A 19,024-nucleotide genomic window follows, 5' to 3' on the forward strand; every position below is an offset into this window, starting at 1 on the left:
CATGCGATTACGCATGTCATACATTGAAGTAAATATGCTGCCCTATGCGCATTTGTCGCCCTGAAGAAGTTGCCGTCCCTTTTTGGGGCGACAAGCTTCGCACGATTTTTAAAGGCGAGTTTTTCCGCGTGATCAGGGTGGTAAAATCACACTGCCTTTGGGGTGCCATTTAGAATGAGTGGCACCCAAAGGAGCGTTTCACGTGATTGCCACACGATTTGGAATCGCGGATAAAATTGCACCAATTGAGCCCGCGATTCGGAATCGCCAAGTGTGAATGGGGCCTAATAGCGGCGTATAAAGACAAAGATGGGGGGAAATGGATAGAATGTGACGCTGGTTGTAGAATATTCATCTGTGGGGGTCCCTCTCTCTCTCCCCAGTCTCCATGCAGCCCTCTCTCTCTGGTCCTGGAATTCAGCATAAATTAGCAGATGAGACAGAGTGCAGGAGCAGCGAGGAGGGAGGGGGGTGCAGCAGCAGAGAGGAGGGGGGAGGAAAGGATGCAGGAGGAGGAGGAGGAGGAGAGGGGGGTAGAGGATGGAGGAGGTGTGTAAGGGGGGGTGATGCTGGGGAAGGCGGTGGGGGGAGAATCATGTTTCAGAGCCTCTCTCCTTCCCTCTGAGCCTTGCGCTCTCTCTCCCATCCACAGCTGTCTCAATCCATTGTCCCAGCCAGAGAGACAGGCTGAGAAGGAGAGACAGTCGGAGAGACCCCCCTTTATCCTGAGACCCCCTCCACCAAAGATCTCTCCCCTCCGAAAGAGCCGTCCACATCTGGAGAGAAAAGGCGAGCGTCGAGAGCGCACTCCGCGAAAGAGACATCCATCAGACAGAACAATAGTGAGCAGAGGGACCGCCCTGTGCACAAAGAGGATGAAAGAGACAGACCTGGGGTGAGAACAAAGCGCTGAGAGAGAAGAGACATCCCACCGCCAGATGTAAGGGCCTTCCAGAGCGCACCGAGAGGAGACGCCAACAAGGCAGGTACAGGAAAGAGACGGGCGGCTTGGCACTGGCCTAGGAGAGACGGCGTGAGGTCTCCGGGGATGGAACCTGGATTGGAACCAAGTGTGACTGCCAACAAGGCCAGCACGAGACAGCGGCCGCAAGAGCTTACACTCTAACGGTGAGTCTGATGTGTGTGTGTGTAACCATCTGACCGAGGTCAATAATCGGGCAGTCCCTACCCTTTTTGTCCAGCAAAGCTGACACTTCAATAACGCCATCAATCCAATCATTACACACAGTCCGCTGCTTACTACCCCACAGAGCTGACACTTCAATCACCATAGTGGTCCAAACTCTACGTGCATTTTGCCCCTTTTTAACGCACAGAGCTGACACTTAAATAATGCCAACAAACCAAACATCATATGCGGTCTGCTTCTTTCTACCCCATAGAATTTCTAATATAATATATTGGATATTATACTGGTGCTATACTGGTCCAAACTCTACACACAATCTTCCCCTTGCTACCCCACAGAGCTGACACTTAAATAATGCCAACAAACCAAACATCATATGCAGTCTGCTTCTCTCTACCCTATATAATTTCTAATACAATATATTGGCTATTATACTGGTGCTATACTGGTCCAAACTATACACTCAACCTTTCCCTTGCTACCCCACAGAGCTAACACTTCAATAATGCCAACAAACCAAACATTACATTTCTAATATAATATATTTAATATTATACTGGTGCTATACTGGTCCAAACTCTAAACACAATCTTCCCCTTGCTACCCCTCAGAGCTGACACTTCAATAATACCAACAAACCAAACATTGAATTTCTAATACAATATATTGGATATTATACTGGTGCTTTACTGGTCCAAACTCTACACACAATCTTCCCCTTGCTACCCCACAGAGCTGACACTTCAATATTGTCATCAAACCAAACACCATATGCAGTCTGCTTCTCTCTACCCTATAGAATTTCTAATACAATATATTGGATGTTATACTGGTACTATACGTCCAAATTCTACACACAATCTTCCCTTTGCTACCCCACAGAGCTGACACTTCAATATTGTCATCAAACCAAACACCATATGCAGGCTGCTTCTCTCTACCCCATAGAATTGTTAATAATATATACTGGATATTATACTGGTACTAAACTCGTCCAAATTCTACACACAATCTTCCCTTTGCTACCCCACAGAGCTGACACTTCAATAACCATAGTGGTCCAAACTCTACATGCATTCTGCCCCCTTTTTTAACCCACAGAGATGACACTTCAATAATCCCAACAAACCAAACATCATATGCGGTCTGCTTCTTTCTACCCCCATAGAATTTCTAATACAATATATTGAATATTATACTGGTGCTATACTGGTCCAATCTCTACACACAATCTTCCCCTTGCTACCCCACAGAGCTGACACTTCAATAATGTCATCAAACCAAGCATCATATGCAGTCTGCTTCTCTCTACCCCATAGAATTGTTAATACAATATACTGGATATTATACTGGTACTATACGTCCAAACTCTACACACAATCTTCCCCTTGCTACCCCTCAGAGCTGACACTTCAATAACCATAGTGGTCCAAACTCTACGTGCATTCTGCCCCCTTTTTAACCCACAGAGCTGACACTTCAATAATGTCATCAAACCCAACATCATATACTGTCTGCATCCTTCAACCCCATAGAGCTGACAATCCAATAACTATACTGGTGCAAATTCTACACACAATCCCATTTCTACCCCACAGAGCTGACACTTCAATGCCTTCAATCCAGACATCACACACAGTCTGCTGCTTGCTACCCCACAAAGCTGACACTTCAATAATGTCATCGAACCAAACATCAAATGCAGTCTGCTTCTTTCTACCCTACAAAGCTGACATTCTAATAAGGATACTGGTCTAAACTCTACACAGTCTTCCCTTTTCTAGCCCACAGAGCTGACACTTCAGTAATGACATTAATTGCACACCTTTCCTTGCCACAGAGCTGACACGTTCTAATTATGCACACACCACATCCCTTTGTGTTTTGCAGAGCTTACACTCTAACACAGAACCCAAACACCAATATCACATCACACATTCCACACTTTTTTTAATACTACAATGCTGGCACTACACAGTGTATCCCTCAGATCTGACACTCAAGCTCACAGGCGGACAAGGGAACATCATCATATTTGTTCTCAGAGCTGACACTTTGATGATAACTTCTATAAGTAAAGCAAATTACCACATTTTTAGACTTTAGTCCACCACAGAGGCCAACCCCATTTTGACCCCAGAGCTGACAATCAAATCCAATACTCTTTTGGACAAAGTTGACACCATCCACAGCACATACACTCCTCACCCTAAGAGCTAACACTTTATACTGTTTAAAACATTTTTAATTCTTCATTCCTCAGGAGTAACTTCAGAAATACACAAAATCAGAATCGGCTTGCTATCCTGACCCACAGAGCTGACACTCATAAAAACAATATCACACCTCAGTCTTCCTTAGCTGTCAAGAGTGACAGTTCTGATTGTTCACCATGGTCTCCTGCAGAGCTGACACTCAATACATGTAATAATATGTGGCACTGCCCACTGCTCCTTAGCTGTCACAATGTTGGTAATGATTGCCCTCTATGGTCCCCGGCAGAGCTGACACTCTAATAATGACATCAAATAATCATATCACACACTGCCCACTCTTCATTATATGTTCTAGAGTCAGTTCTGCTTGCCCTCCATGGTCCCCCACAGAGCTGACACTCTAATAATGACATAATGTAATAATATCACACACTGCCCACTCTTCATTATATGTTCTAGAGTCAGTTCTGATTGCCTTCTATGGTCCCCCGCAGAGCTGACACTCTAATAATGACATCATGCAATAATATCACACACTGCCCACTCTTCATTATATGTTCTAGAGTCAGTTTGGATTGCCCTCCATGGTCCCCCGCAGAGCTGACACTCTAATAATGACATCATGCAATAATATCACACACTGCCCACTCTTCATTATATGTTCTAGAGTCAGTTCTGATTGCCCTCCATGGTCCCGGCAGAGCTGACACTCTAAAAATGACATCAAATAATAATATCACATACTGCCCACTCTTCATTATATGTTCTAGAGTCAATTCTAATTGTTCACCATGGTCCCCCGCAGAGCTGACACTCTAATAATGACATCATGTAATAATATCACACACTGCCCACTCTTCATTATATGTTCTAGAGTCAGTTCTGATTGCCCTCCATGGTCCCCGGCAGAGCTGACACTCTAATAAGGACATCATGTAATAATATCACACACTGCCCACTCTTCATTATATGTTCTAGAGTCAGTTCTGATTGCCCTCCATGGTCCCCCACAGAGCTGACACTCTAATAATGACATCATGTAATAATATCACATACTGCCCACTCTTCATTATATGTTCTAGAGTCAGTTCTGATTGCCTTCTATGGTCCCCCACAGAGCTGACACTCTAATAATGACATAATGTAATAATATCACACACTGCCCACTCTTCATTATATGTTCTAGAGTCAGTTCTGCTTGCCCTCCATGGTTCCTCCGCAGAGCTGACACTCTAATAATGACATAATTTAATAATATCACACACTGCCCACTCTTCATTATATGTTCTAGAGTCAGTTCTGATTGCCCTCCATGGTTCCTCCGCAGAGCTGACACTCTAAAAATGACATCATCCAATAATATCACACACTGCCCACTCTTCATTATATGTTCTAGAGTCAGTTCTGATTGGCCTCCATGGTCCCCCGCAGAGCTGACACTCTAATAATGACATCTTGTAATAATATCACACACTGCCCACTCTACATTATATGTTCTAGAGTCAGTTCGGATTGCCCTTCATGGTTCCCAGCAGAGCTGACACTCTAAAAATGACATCATGTAATAATATCACACACTTCCCACTCTTCCTTAGCTCAGTTCTGTTTGTCCACCGTGGTCCCCCACAGAGCTTACACTCCACACTTCACAGCCCATGGCATGAAAAGGGGAAGCTCAGGCACACGAGAGGAGCCCCCAGGCACACGACTGCAAATCCTCACCAGAGATATTTCCAGCAATTAGATGACCCTGAACCAGGCCGGGTCCCTGGAGGGACCTTTTCCTGTTTAAAGTTCCCATCTTGCAAAAAAAAGGAAGTTTGGTGGAAACTGGTGGATAGGACTAAGTGGCAGAGAGTGGCAGAGAAACCACCTGGGTACAGGTGACCCACTGATAGAGGAGCAGAGGTCGGTGTTCTAACTGCCCTTTATATTGCTGGGTGCTCGGTGAGAATGTATTTGTTTGGGATGGGCCGGCACCCAGAAGGAGACAGTAGTAAGAAATATATATATATATATATATATACAGTAGAATGCATATACAGTATAATACATGGGAGGAGTCTGGCAAAAGGGTTCAGTATCTGGTCAGTTCAGGGCCAGCAGAGGGACAATAATGGAGGATGACGTTGCATGAACAGGCTAAGTGTGGAAGTGTCACCTCCACCAGAATATTCTTTGTCAGTAAACTTATATATATATATATATATATATATATATATATATATACTGTATTTATATTTTTTATGACAGTTGCATGTTTTTTTTCAGCTGTATCCATTGAGATTGGAAATTACATTTTAATAAAGTGACAGTTATTTTCAGTTGCATCCATTGAGATTGAAAATTACATTTTAATAAAGTGACAGTTATTTTCAGTTGCATCCATTGAGATTGGAAATTACATTTTAATAAAGTGACAGTTATTTTCAGTTGCATCCATTGAGATTGGAAATTATATTTTAATAAAGTGACAGTTATTTTCAGTTGCATCCATCGAGTTTGGAAATTACATTTGATTAAATCCACAGTTATGTTCACTTGCATCCATTGAGATTGGAAATTACATTTTAATAAAGCTGCGTCCAATGAAGTTGGGAAATTACAGTCCCATGGCTAAATTAGAGATCCATATCAATGTGCTAAAGCTTTGTAAACTGAGCCTTATGTAGTATATCCTCCATGCATTTTACAATGGCCTTTAAAAAGTATTTATACCCCTTGAAATTTACCACATTTTTTCATGTTGCAACCCAAAATGTAAATGTATTTTATTGGGATTTTATGTGATAGACCAACACAAAGTGGCACATAATTGTGAAGTGAAAGGAAAATGATAAATGGTTTTCAATTTTTTTTTACAAATAAATATCTGAAATGTGTGGGGTGCATTTGTATTCAGCCCTCTTTACTCTGATACCCCTAACTAAAATCTAGTGGACCCAATTGCCTTCAGAAGATAGTAAATAGAGTACACCAGTGTGTAATTTAATCTCAGTATAAAAATAGCTGTTTTGTGAAGCCCTCAGAGGTTTGTTAGAGAACCTTATTGAACAAACAGCATCATGAAGGCCAAGGAACACAGCAGACAGGTCAGGGATAACATTGCGGAGAAGTTTAAATCAGGGTTAGGCTATAAAAAAAATATTCCAAGCTTTGAACATCTCAAGGAGCGCTGTTCAATCCATCATCCATCATCGGAAAATGGAAAGAGTATGGCACAATTGCAAACCTACCAAGGCATGAACATCCACCTAAACTGACAGGCCGGGCAAGGAGAGCATTAATGAGAGAAGCAGCCAAGAGGCCCATGGGAACTCTGGAGGAGCTGCAGAGATCCACAGCTCAGGTGGGAGAATCTGTCCACAGGACAACTATTAGTCGTGCGCTCCACAAATGACAACGACCCGAAACATACAGCCAGAGCTACAATGGAATGGTTTAGATCAAAGCATATTCATGTGTTAGAATGGCCCAGTCAAAGTCCAGACCTAAATCCAATTGAGAATCTGTGGCAAGACTTGAAAATTGCTGTTCACAGACGCTCTCCATCCAATCTGACAGAGCTATTTTTCAAAGAAGAATGGGCAAAAATGTCCCTCTCTAGATGTGCAAAGCTGGTAGAGACATCCCCAAAAAGACTTGCAGCTGTTATTGCAGGGAAAGGTGGTTCTACAAAGTATTGGCTCAGAGGGGGTGAAGACAAATGCAGCCAAACTTTTCACATATTTATTCATAGGTGTGCACAGCCTATTGCATTAGGGTGTGCACCTCAAAGCTCAAACACATACATGTGTATATATACGGAGGTGTCAGTAGAGCAGTGGACGCTGTCAGTAGGGCAGAGAGTGAGTGGGCAGGGGATAGTGTCAGTAGTTTTTATTTTTTATTATTTTTATTATTTTTTATAAACATTGTAGGAGCCGTTAGGGGGCTTTGCTGAAATATCAGGGGATCAAACAGGGTGAATCTGTGCCACACAGGGTTATTAGGGTGTGCCCAGGCACACCTGGCACACCCTGTGCGCACGCCTATGTATTAGTTACATAGTTACATAGTAGGTGAGGTTGAATAAAGACAATAGTCCATCCAGTTCAACCTGTGTAGGTGTGTGTGGCTGTACTCATCTCACATACCCCTGAATGTTCTGATCCTTGAGATGTACGTCTAAGAGTCTTTTGAAAGCCACCATACTACCCGCAGAAACCACCTCTTGTGGTAGAGAATTCCACAATCTTGTAGCCCTAACAGTAAAGAACCCCCCACGTTGCCTGTGGTTAAAACGCTTCTCCTCTAATCGCATTGTATGCCCTTGAGTCCTCATGCAATCCCTTCGAATGAACAGCTTTTTTTCTAAGCTGGGATCCCCATTAAGATATTTATAAATTGCTATCATGTCCCCCCTCAGACGTCTCTTCTCCTATTTGTAAAACATTTTAAAAACCATTTATACTTTTCCTTCCACTTCACAATGATGTGCCACTTTGTGTCGCTCTATCACATAAAACCCCAATAAAATACCTTTACGTTTTTGGTTGCAACATGACAAAAACATGGAAAATTTAAAGGGGTATGAATACTTTTTCAAGGCACTGTACCTGGTGTATTCCCGATGTGTTATATGCGTCATATGCTCCTTTGTATTAAATGTGATATATGATCCCTCCCTGCGTGTTACATGATCTAGTCTAGGAGTTACTGAGTTACTGTATATTTAGTGTGTTCTCAGCCTATAGAGACAGTATTATAGTCTTCTCCCTGTATAGAGAGAGGAAGTTGCAGTGGTGTTTTCTCTCAGCACTCGCTATGCTGCATTTTAATTGTTTGCATCGGAAAAGTTTGTTTGACAGTGTGAAGTTTGGGGAAGGATGGGGAGGGGGGGCATTCTGTGTACAAGAGCTGTATTGTGTCTATTTCGGTGTATTATTTCCACACTGCGCCATCCCCTCTCTGGCTGTTATTAATATTGAAGTTGGCAAGAGATGATTCTCATTTCAGCCTGAGACCAAAACTTCTTGCCGGATTCTTAAAACATTTCCAGAGAACAGTTCTGGCAACCGGTCCTAGCCAGGGACACTGGGTGCTTTCCAGATCTGCATAGGACAAGGACCGGTGTTCCTGATTGCCACAAATTTCCCTGGTCCACAAAAAAGACTTAGCCCTCGTCTGAGGGAGATCAAGGGAGTTGTGGGACATCCAGCACTTCCTCACATGGGATGGATAAAAAAAAGTAATTGACTTTGGGAAGGAAATACAGTCCCTGCCACCGGTGGGTAATTTACTAAAACTGGAGAGTGCAAAATCTGGTGCAGCTGTGCATGGAAGTCAAACAGCTTCTAACTTTAAATGATAAAATGGGAGTCGCGCTCAATATAGAACAGTCAATATATCACATGGATAGTGAGCAGCAATAGCTGAGAATCCCATCTCAGCCACATTCAGCCTTGATGCATATACAGTTCATGAAAATGCATGGTGAATCTCCACCCTGGTGTAAAATGCAGACGGACACTTGTGCAGCCCTTCACCACATATAGCCTCTTACCAGAGACAGACGAGACATACACAGTAAGTAGTTTGAGGACTACTTCGCCTGTATTCAGTAAATCAACTCCGGTACGAATCCAATCATAAGGTGTTCACCAATAGTAGAGATGGACTGACGCTTTGAGGACCCACTCTCAGAGTAAAATATGGAAGAGAAGGCAAAAACGGCCCATAGCGTGATACTGTCTTAAAATTTATTAGGTAAGAAGTTCCATTACACTCACCCAAATACAATAGAATCATGCCTGTAGCCACATCATGGGCGGTGGAACGATACAAGGTACTTCCGGGTTCCGGGTATGACGGAGTGACGCTCGTTCGGCTCCTCCCCGAAGCTTTTCGTCGAATGGACGTTCTCAAGGGGGCGTATGCGAGCGTCAGCGTCATACGCCATATAAAAACACATAATGAGGCCAATAGCATACAGCTGACAAACCGGGCGGGACAGGAAGCACCGGAAATGACCTCAGCGCTTCAACATGGAGCGCAAACAACCAAATATACCCGGAAATAGTAGCTGCAGGGACGCAAATGATCACACCGGCTGCAAAACATAAAATTCATGCGGCTACAAAACGTAGCCGGGGGGACCAAATTGAATGAAATCACCCCGTCAACCCAAAACACAGGAAAGACCCCCTCGATCCCTGCGGCACAATGGGCTAAGGCATAGAAATTGAAAGGAGATTAAAATAAAAACCACATAGCATTGAACAAAAATTATATATAGAATAAAATTAAAATTACAATCATCGGAACACTTTGATCAAATGTCATAAAATATTAAGATATAGCAGTCCTGCCATGAAACACACCCTTATAGGGGAAAGAATATTTAATGTAAACAAAGTTAATACCTCAATGGACACTAGCTATTATTCAAAAACGCATTGACGTCCCATTCAATATTTAGGCCAAAGGGCCTATATACCTTGAGACGATATATCCATTTGGTCTCAAGTCGAGACACCTCTCTCCTGATATGACACCCTCTCCAATGGGGCTGTAATACGTCAATGATCATGAAGGAGGTGCCTCTGAAGGAGGAGCTTCTAACTTTAGCTTGTTCATTTATGGCTCGTTTCCACTGAGCTTTCTGGTACGGTTTCGGTTCGGTACGGTGCTGTCACGAACCGGCAGGACTGGTAGTGGATCCTCTGGACCAGAGAGGCGATGGCGCGGGTTGTACTAGAGGACCGGTTCTAAGCAGTTACTGGTCTTCACCAGAGCCCGCCGCAAGGCGGGATGGATTTGCTGCGGCGGTAACTACCAGGTCGTGTCCCCTAGTAACAACTCGACCTCTCTGACAGCTGATATGGCGTGGTACACAGGGAGTAGGCAAGAGCGTAGTCGGACGTAGCAGAGGTCAGGGCAGGCGGCAAAGGTTCAAAGGCGAGTAGTCGGTAGCAACGGGTACGGCAACAGGCAAGGCAAACTAACACAGTAGGGAACGCTTTCTCAGAGGCACAAGGCACAAAGATCCGGCAGGAAGCTGTGGGAGGAGAAGGTATTTATGGGCAGTGCACAGGTGAAGCCTAATTAAGTCAGCACTGCCTCTCACAAACCTTAACCCTTAATAACCACTTTGGGCCAGGCACCAATCACTGGTGCACTGGCCCTTTGAATCTAAGAGTCCCGGCGCGCGCGCGCCCTAGAGAGCGGGGACGCACACGCCGAGACGCTGGAGTGCTGCCTGGGGGCATACGCTGTGAGTGCTCCGAGGCCAGCAGGGGGCCCGGAGCGCTCAGCGTAACAGGTGCGCTATTTATGCCGTTTCCATTATGAATGGTACCCTAATTCCGAACCGTACCGTACCTTTTTTGGTACCCTTTCGTTGGGGTACCAAGCACATTAGTACCGTACCAACAAGGTGGAGCTACACTCTGCAGAACTTTGATTGGTTGACAGAGAATCCTCTATCACAGCTTTCCTGCTACACCACGCCTATCATGAAAGGGTACTATTGGCAGTGGAAACGCAAGGTGTACCGTTCCGAACCGTACCGTACGACTCAGTGGAAACGAGGCATTAGGCTTCGACCAAAAAAAAAAAAAAAAACCTGGAAGATGATTGGTTTCTTTGCAGAGCTTCACCAGATTTTGCACTCTCGAGTTTTGGTAAATCAACCCCTAAAGTGGGGTACGATCGTCCAATTTTCCTTGTTTCACAGCAAATCGGAACTGATGAACGAAAATTTGTACGAAAATTCTCATATGAATCTAAAATTCTAAAAAATCTAAAGGATTTTTTTTGTTGATTATTGTTTCTGATCATGCGCAGTCTTTCTTTTCTGATTTTTCTTGTACAAAAATCGTACAAAAACGGTACACAATAAACAAAAATTGTTCATTTTTTCTCGTACGAGAAACATTTTGGAGTTTGTCCTTTCGAGAATTTTCGTACGAAATTTCAGAATCAGCTGTAGAAAGTTCTGTACACACTATACGAAAATCGTACGAAAATTCTTTGGACGAAAATGTTCGCCCGATTTTCTTATAGTGCGTACGAGCCTTAAGATGGTATACTTCTTTTTGCAAGGTGATACGGTCATGGGGATTACCATAATAGCAGTTTCCCCGTTCCATCACAGGGTCATTCAGTCATAGAAATCCTTAAATAAGAAGTACGCCCCCCCAACTACAGGATGATGGCAGCAGGGCTGAGGAAGCTTTTGAGGTACATTAGATAATCAGGCCATCCCTCTTCTTCTATTTTCAGTTTCATATTTCATGTTCCTCCACTGACTTCTAATTTCTTTTTCTTTTCTGCAGAATGGGCTATTATCTTCTCTGACCTTCAAGCAGACATACAAAAGATGTTGCTTCCCAGGCTTCTCCTGCTGCTTCTTTGGGCCTGTTCCCCGTCCTTCTCCTCCCTGGGCGTACTAGAGCTACACATTGACGAGGAGCAACCGGCTGGCACCATCATCGGTGATATCAGTGCAGGTCTTCCACCAGGGACCACAGGGCACATGTTCTTTATATCGGATCAGGAGGGAAGCGGCGTCACCAGTGACTTAGACATAGATGAACTTACTGGCATAATCAAGACAGCTCGAGTCTTGGACAGGGAACAGCGCAACCTCTACAGCTTCATAGCGGTCACCCCTGAGGGGGTCACGGTAGAGGTGCATATCCACGTGGATGATATCAATGACCACTCTCCTACTTTTGCTAAGGACCGTATCGAGCTAAGTATTCCTGAGCACACACCACGCGGCACTCGCTACCCACTGGAACCGGCCGTAGACCTGGATAGTGGAGTGCTGAGCACTCAGGGCTACCTCATTCAAAGTGGAGATCCTATGCAAGCCTTCCGGCTGGAAACCCGAAGCATGTCCAGCGGCGTGCTATCTGTAGATCTGGTCGTAAACTCTAATCTGGACCGTGAAAACTGTTCTGCCTATACTTTGATCTTGGAAGCTTATGATGGTGGCTCTCCAAGCCGGAGTTCACAAATCAAGCTTGACGTATCCATATTGGACATCAATGATCATGCCCCAGTTTTCAACCAAAGCCGTTACCAGACACTGATTTCTGAAAGCCTCCCACCTGGATCCAGCGTCCTGCAAGTCTACGCCACAGATGCTGACCTGGGCCAGAATGGGGAGGTGACTTATGAGATAAACCGCAGACAAAGTGACCCTGAGGGTTTCTTCACCATCAATCCATACTCTGGACTCATACAGCTCAGCAAACCCTTGGATTACGAGACACGGAAAGGCCATGAACTGATTGTCCAGGCCAGGGATGGGGCAGCGCAGCCAGAAGTGGGAACAGCTTTTGTTTCCATTCAGGTACGGGATTCTAATGATAACCAACCCAGTATGACTATCATCTTCTTGAGTGAGGATGGGGCCCCACGGGTATCTGAAGGGGCTACGCCAGGGCAGTACGTGGCTCGTATCTCGGTTTCAGATCCAGACTATGGAGAGCATCCTGATGTAGATGTGACTCTGGAGGGCGGAGAGGGCAAGTTTGCTTTGACAACAAAAGACAGCATCATCTACCTCATCTGTGTGGACAAGTTGCTGGACCGTGAAGAACGAGATTCCTACAAGCTTCGGGTTCTTGCCACAGATTCAGGAACTCCACCACTGAGGGCAGAATCCTCCTTTGTCCTTGAGGTAACAGACGTCAACGATAATCCTCCAGTGTTTGATCGGCAAGAATATAGCCACAGTGTGCCAGAAGCAGTCCATCCCGGAAGCTTCCTCCTGCAAGTCACAGCCCGAGATAATGATCTGGGAGAGAATGGAGAAGTGAGATACAGCCTTCTGGACACACCTTGGTTCCACATCCACCCCGAAACCGGAGTCATCACTACAACAGCCCCACTGGATTATGAGCGTGACCCACAGCCAACTATGACGGTGGTGGCCTCAGATCGCGGCAGGCCAGCTCTGACCGCCACGGCTATAGTTAAAGTCCAGTTATTGGATGTGAATGATAACGAGCCTGTCTTTGCCAATGCGGTATATAACGCCACCCTCAGCGAGAGCACTGCTCGGGGAAGCTGCTTCCTAAAGGTAAGCTCAAATGACACCATTGTTGATGCATAAAAGTTTACAGTTGAAATGTTTTGAGAGTCCAGTCTATGGTGGGAGGTTATAAGGCTTCTATGATACTTGCAAATGGAAATAGAAAGTTAGGGACCATCCCTTTCCTTTTCTAAAATACTGGTTGGATGTGAAATGGCCTAGGCCCCAAGCTTTAGTATATCGAAATCACTCCAAAAAATGATATTACCTTTGTGAAAATAGAAAACCTAAATGAGAGAAAAACCAGGGGAAAAAAAGGAACAACCAGTTTGGAAGTCCCTAGGCAGGTAAATGGGAACCAATGTTCACACCAGTAAGACTATGCTCAAACCAAGAGGTGTGCCTTAGGGTACTGGAGCCAAGAATCCCACTGGCAGTGGAAATTTTCCTAAGCATTGTGTTTAGAAGCTATCACTGTTTCTTAAAGACACTATTGGCGCTTTTCCACTGCATGGAACCGAACGGTTCGGCTCGCTTTTGTGCTTTTCCACTGCTGGTACCGCTTGGTATGGTGTAGGAACGGTTCGGTACGGTACGGTACGGCAGCGCTTTTCCACTGCATGGAACCGAACGGTACGGCTCTCAAAAACAGTACCACCTCGATTGTGGTTCCAAGAGGTACCATACCCGGTACCATATCCCACAATCCTTTGCATGCAGTCACTACTAGCCACTGATTGGTCAGAGAATCCCACCCACCCCGTTGTTATCCCACCACTTAACTTTAGTACTACTTTAGTGAAAAAGCAAACCATACCGTACCGTACTGAGCCGTTCCAACACCGTACCATGCGGTACCAGCAGTGGAAAAGCAAACAGGGCCGAGTAGAGCCGAGCCAGTACTTGCAGTGGAAAAGTGCCATATGATTTACCTCTATAGATTATTTCAGGGAGGTTGGGTTTTTTTTTAAGATCTTCAATGACAAGTAATGGTTAGTCTACCAGCCTATAGGAAGTAAACCACTTTAGTTCTATAAATAGTCGCATAAAGGTCTACATTACCCTTCCTTAACCTATTTACCCAAGAGGAACCCTTAAAACATCTCTCAGGTCTTAGGCAACCCCTGCAAAGACTAACTGAGTGAGTTTCAGTTGAAAAAACGCCCCTTATATTGGTGGTCAGTGGGAAGAATTCTCTCCTTACGGTGGTGGTCATTGGTATCATGCAGCTGGTTTTTCCAAGTGCCGCTGGTTTCATTGACCCCCCAATGAGATGTCAATCAAGCACAGCTCAAGGAACCTCTAACAATATCTTCAGGAACCCTACAGAGCCAGGGAAACCAGGAAGAATAATTGGCCTACACCAATGCTCAACAAGGCTCATTGTGGAGAATTTGTATGAATATACCTGTTGCCTCAGCTAAAGCCTCGTACGCACGCACCGATTGTTGGCCGACCGATCGGCCGTCTTTTGTCCAGTGTTGTTGTGTTGGTTGAAATGTGCTCTAGACTGCACACGAATTTTGTCGGCCAACAACAACCAACTTCAGAAGTGATGTCATGTGCTGGTTGACTTTCCGTGTGTTTTTTCTTCTCTGAGCATGCCCAGTCTTGCTCATCATATTTTTGTCGGCCGAAATCTGTACTGACTGAGGAACAATCGGCCGTTCTGCTGACGGCCAATAAAAATGTTATAGCATGCACACCAGATTTTGTTCGGCCGAAAAGTCGCAGTCGGTTGTCGGAAGCATCATACTAACAAGCCGACAATCGGCCAATCGGACGTTGGCCGAAGATTTACGGCCAACAATCGGTGCGTGTGTACGGGGCTTTAGACTCTAAAGATTGAGGACCAAAAGCTTCTGGTGCTATTGTTACTTGTTCAGGCAAATATTTTCCTGCCCATGGGTTCTCAGTAATATATGATCATGTCTGGGTCATAAAGGCAAAGTAAAGATAAAACAGATACTGTACATTATATAGTACGTAGTGCTGCGCTGCTGAAGTGTGTATAAAACCACTAAAAATATTATATAAATCAAGATAAAGAATATATAAAGTATGCTGTGTAGATAATGAACAAACAAGTATTGTGCAACAATGCAATAAATATATAAGAAATATATCAATTTCCTGCAAACAATATTTAGCATATGATTTTGACTAGTGAATATATAAAAAATAGCCAATTGCTGTATATAAAAAAAAAAAAGCAAAAATAAATATAGTAGGTAATTAAAGCGGAGTTCCACCCAAAACATGAGCCCCTGACATGTCACATTTGGCATGTCACTTTTTTGGGGGGGGGGGGGGGAGCGGGTACCTAGTTTTGACAGGTACCCGCTCCCACTTCCGCTCGGAGCGCCGCGGCGCCCTGAACGGAAGTTCTCCTCTCCCCCTCCCTCCCTGCAATCTTCTGGGACACGTCAGAGGTCCCAGAAGATTGCCGGCCAATCAAGACGCGCAGCGCGACTCGCGCATGCGCAGTGGGTACCCGGCTGTGAAGCCGTAAACTATCACAGCCGGGTGCCCACAGCAGTGATGCCGGCGCCGACGGAGAGGATCGAGGCTTCGGGCGGCCGCATCGCTGGACCGTTGGACAGGTGAGTGAATGGCTGGAACTCCGCTTTAATAGTCCAATATACTGTGATAAAGATATATTGATTATAGTGGTCTCTGAAGTATATAGTGTATCCCTTCACCATAATTGAGAAGGTAGAAAGGCTTGTGTGCAGGGCTGCTGTTAGAAATCATGGGGTCCCATACAGTCTACCTGACAGGGCCCCCCCTTCCTGACAAAAGTGACTGAGGACATAGATTTATCAGTCCCTTTCTTTGAAGCCTCCGCAGCACAGATTAATGAATAGGAAATGCTCTGAGGCTTCCTGCTCATTCAAAAACTGAAGCATAATAAACACAGTTTACTATACTTCAGTGATGAATGGACACAGAAGGGATTGCGCAATCACATGTAAACAAGGAAGTGCCGTTTATCGGCTTTTCCTCTCTCATACTGACTGACAAGTAGCATCTCCTGACAGGGAAGACTTGTAAAGGTAATCAGGGTACTGATCATAAGTGCCCTGATTACTATGCAGCCCCAACAGTGCCCATCAGTGATGCCAGTCTGTGCCCATCAGTGCCACCTATCAGTGCCCATAAGTTATGCCAATAAGTGCTGCCTTTCAGTGCCCATTAGTGCCCGCCCATCAATCTTGCCCATCAGTGCCACCCATCAATTCCCATCAGTGTCACCCATCAGTGCCGCCCATCGATTCGCATCAGTGCCATCTATCAGTGCCTATCAGTGCCAGCTATCAGTGCTCATCACTACTGCATACCAGTACCACCTATCAGTGCCCATCAGTGCTGCATATTAGTGCCTCCTCATCAGTGCCACCCCATCAGTGCCCTTCAGTGCTGCCTTGTCAGTGCCCATCAGTGCCGCTTCATCAGTGCGCTGACTGACAAGTAGCATCTCCTCACAGGGAAGACTTGTAAAGGTAATCAGGGCACTGATCATAAGTACCCTGATTACTATGCAGACCCAACAGTGCCCATCAGTGATGCCACTCTGTGCCCAACAGTGACACCAGTTTGTGCCTATCAGTGCCACCTATCAGTGGCCATCAGTGGCACCTATTAGTGTCCATAAATTATGCCAATCAGTGCTGCCTTTCAGTGCCCATGAGTGCCCGCCCATCAATGTTGCCCATCAGTGCAACCCATCAGTTCCCATCAGTGCCACCCATCAGTTCTGCCTATCAGTGCCATCAGTGCCATCTATCACTGCTCATTAGTGCAGCATACAAGTGCCACCTATCAGTGCCCATCAGTGCTACATATTAGTGCCTCTTCATCAGTGTCACTCCATCAGTGCCCTTTAGTGCCCATCAGTGCAGCCTCATCAGCGCTGCCGGCTCTTCTCCAGGGAGAATAAATCAATTGATTGCAGACGCTCTTCATAATCAAGGTCCTCCAATCCCCTAATCAGTTTAGTTGCCCTTCTCTGGACTCTCTCCAGCTCCAACACATCCCTCCTGAGGACTGGTGACCAGAACTGGACAGAATACTCCAGATGCGGTCGGACCAGAGTTTTATAAAGTGGAAGGATTATAGTCTTATCTCTGGAATGCATCCCTTTCTTTACGCATGCTAATATTCTGCTGGCTTTGGCAGCTGCCGCTTGACATTGCATGCTATTGCCTAGTCTATTCTCTACCAAGACTCCCAGATCTTTCTCCATTTTTGATTCCCCCAAGGGTTCCCCTCCTAACGTGTATTGTGATTTTATGTTTTTAGTCCCCAAGTGCAAAACCTTACACTTCTCCCCATTAAACCTCATTTGCCACGTCGTTGCCCACTATTTTTTGTAGCTGCTGACTTTTTAATTTTTTTTCCCCCCAGGCTGGAACTCTTCTTTAAGAGGCGGCTGACCACTTACTGCAAATCGACGTAGCCCTACGTCGGCTGCAATAAGTGGTTGTAGCGGGGTGATGCCTGCAGCTAGAGGAATCATCCCGGTACCATTTTTTTTTTGAGTCAGTGGTCGGCTTTCAGGCTGTAATGACGGATGCGGCTCAGGAGCCACTCAATCGTTACCCCAGCGAGCCGGAGGGGACGCCCCTCCCGCCGCCTTCCACGGCTCTGCCTGGGTCTCCCATCCCACCGGGAGACCCGAGCAACCCGCCGGCGTGTCAGCTGGCTGGTTGGAGTCCCGATCAAAGCCGGATGTGGCTTTTATCGGGTCTCCGATGACGTAACCCGGAGGCGGCGTCCATGACATCACGTCCGGGTTACTAGGCTGCTAAAGGCGCCGAATTTATGACATTACATTCAAAAATTGCATTTTTCGGCATTTTGAATACATTGAAGTGCAGAGGAGGGGGTTTGGGGTATTTTAGACCTCCGATCCCTCCATAAAGAGTACCTGTCACTGCCTATTACTGTCACATTCCCCCCGATCCCTCCATAAGGAGTACCTGTCACTGCCTATTACTGTCACATTCCCCCGATCCCTCCATAAAGAGTACCTGTCACTGTCTATTACTGTCACATTCCCCCGATCCCTCCATAAAGAGTACCTGTCACTGTCTATTACTGTCACATTCCCCCCGATCCCTCCATACAGAGTACCTGTCACTGTCTATTACTGTCACATTCCCCCCGATCCCTCCATAAAGAGTACCTGTCACTGCCTATTACTGTCACATTCCCCCCGATCCCTCCATAAAGAGTACTTGTCACTCCTATTACTGTCACATTCCCCCCGATCTCTCCATAAAGAGTACCTGTCACTGCCTATTACTGTCACATTCCCTCCGATCCCTCCATAAAGAGTACCTGTCACTGCCTATTACTGTCACATTCCCCCCGATCCCTCCATAAAGAGTACCTGTCACTGCCTATTACTGTCACATTCCCCCCGATCTCTCCATAAAGAGTACCTGTCACTGCCTATTACTGTCACATTCCCAACCGATCCCTCCATAAAGAGTACCTGTCACTGCCTATTACTGTCACATTCCCCCCGATCCCTCCATAAAGAGTACCTGTCACTGCCTATTACTGTCACATTCCCCCCGATCCCTCCATAAAGAGTACCTGTCACTGCCTATTACTGTCACATTC

The 19,024-nt window shown here is 45.4% G+C and overlaps 1 protein-coding gene across 1 annotated transcript in view; it reads left to right on the plus strand.

Moving 5' to 3' along the window:
- The first annotated feature begins 593 nt into the window (after nucleotides 1-593).
- The window catches only part of DCHS1 (dachsous cadherin-related 1), a 136,771-nt gene continuing 118,340 nt past the window's right edge, over nucleotides 594-19,024 (plus strand). The window contains exons 1-2 of the mRNA XM_082245506.1: nucleotides 594-1,128; nucleotides 11,685-13,441. Coding sequence (XP_082101632.1) covers nucleotides 11,729-13,441 — 1,713 coding nt within the window. The 5' untranslated portion in view covers nucleotides 594-1,128; nucleotides 11,685-11,728. The remainder of the gene's footprint in view (nucleotides 1,129-11,684; nucleotides 13,442-19,024) is intronic.

The sequence above is a fragment of the Pelophylax lessonae genome (genome assembly GCF_965119305.1).
Source record: "Pelophylax lessonae genome assembly, chromosome: 2".
Lineage (NCBI taxonomy): Eukaryota > Metazoa > Chordata > Amphibia > Anura > Ranidae > Pelophylax > Pelophylax lessonae.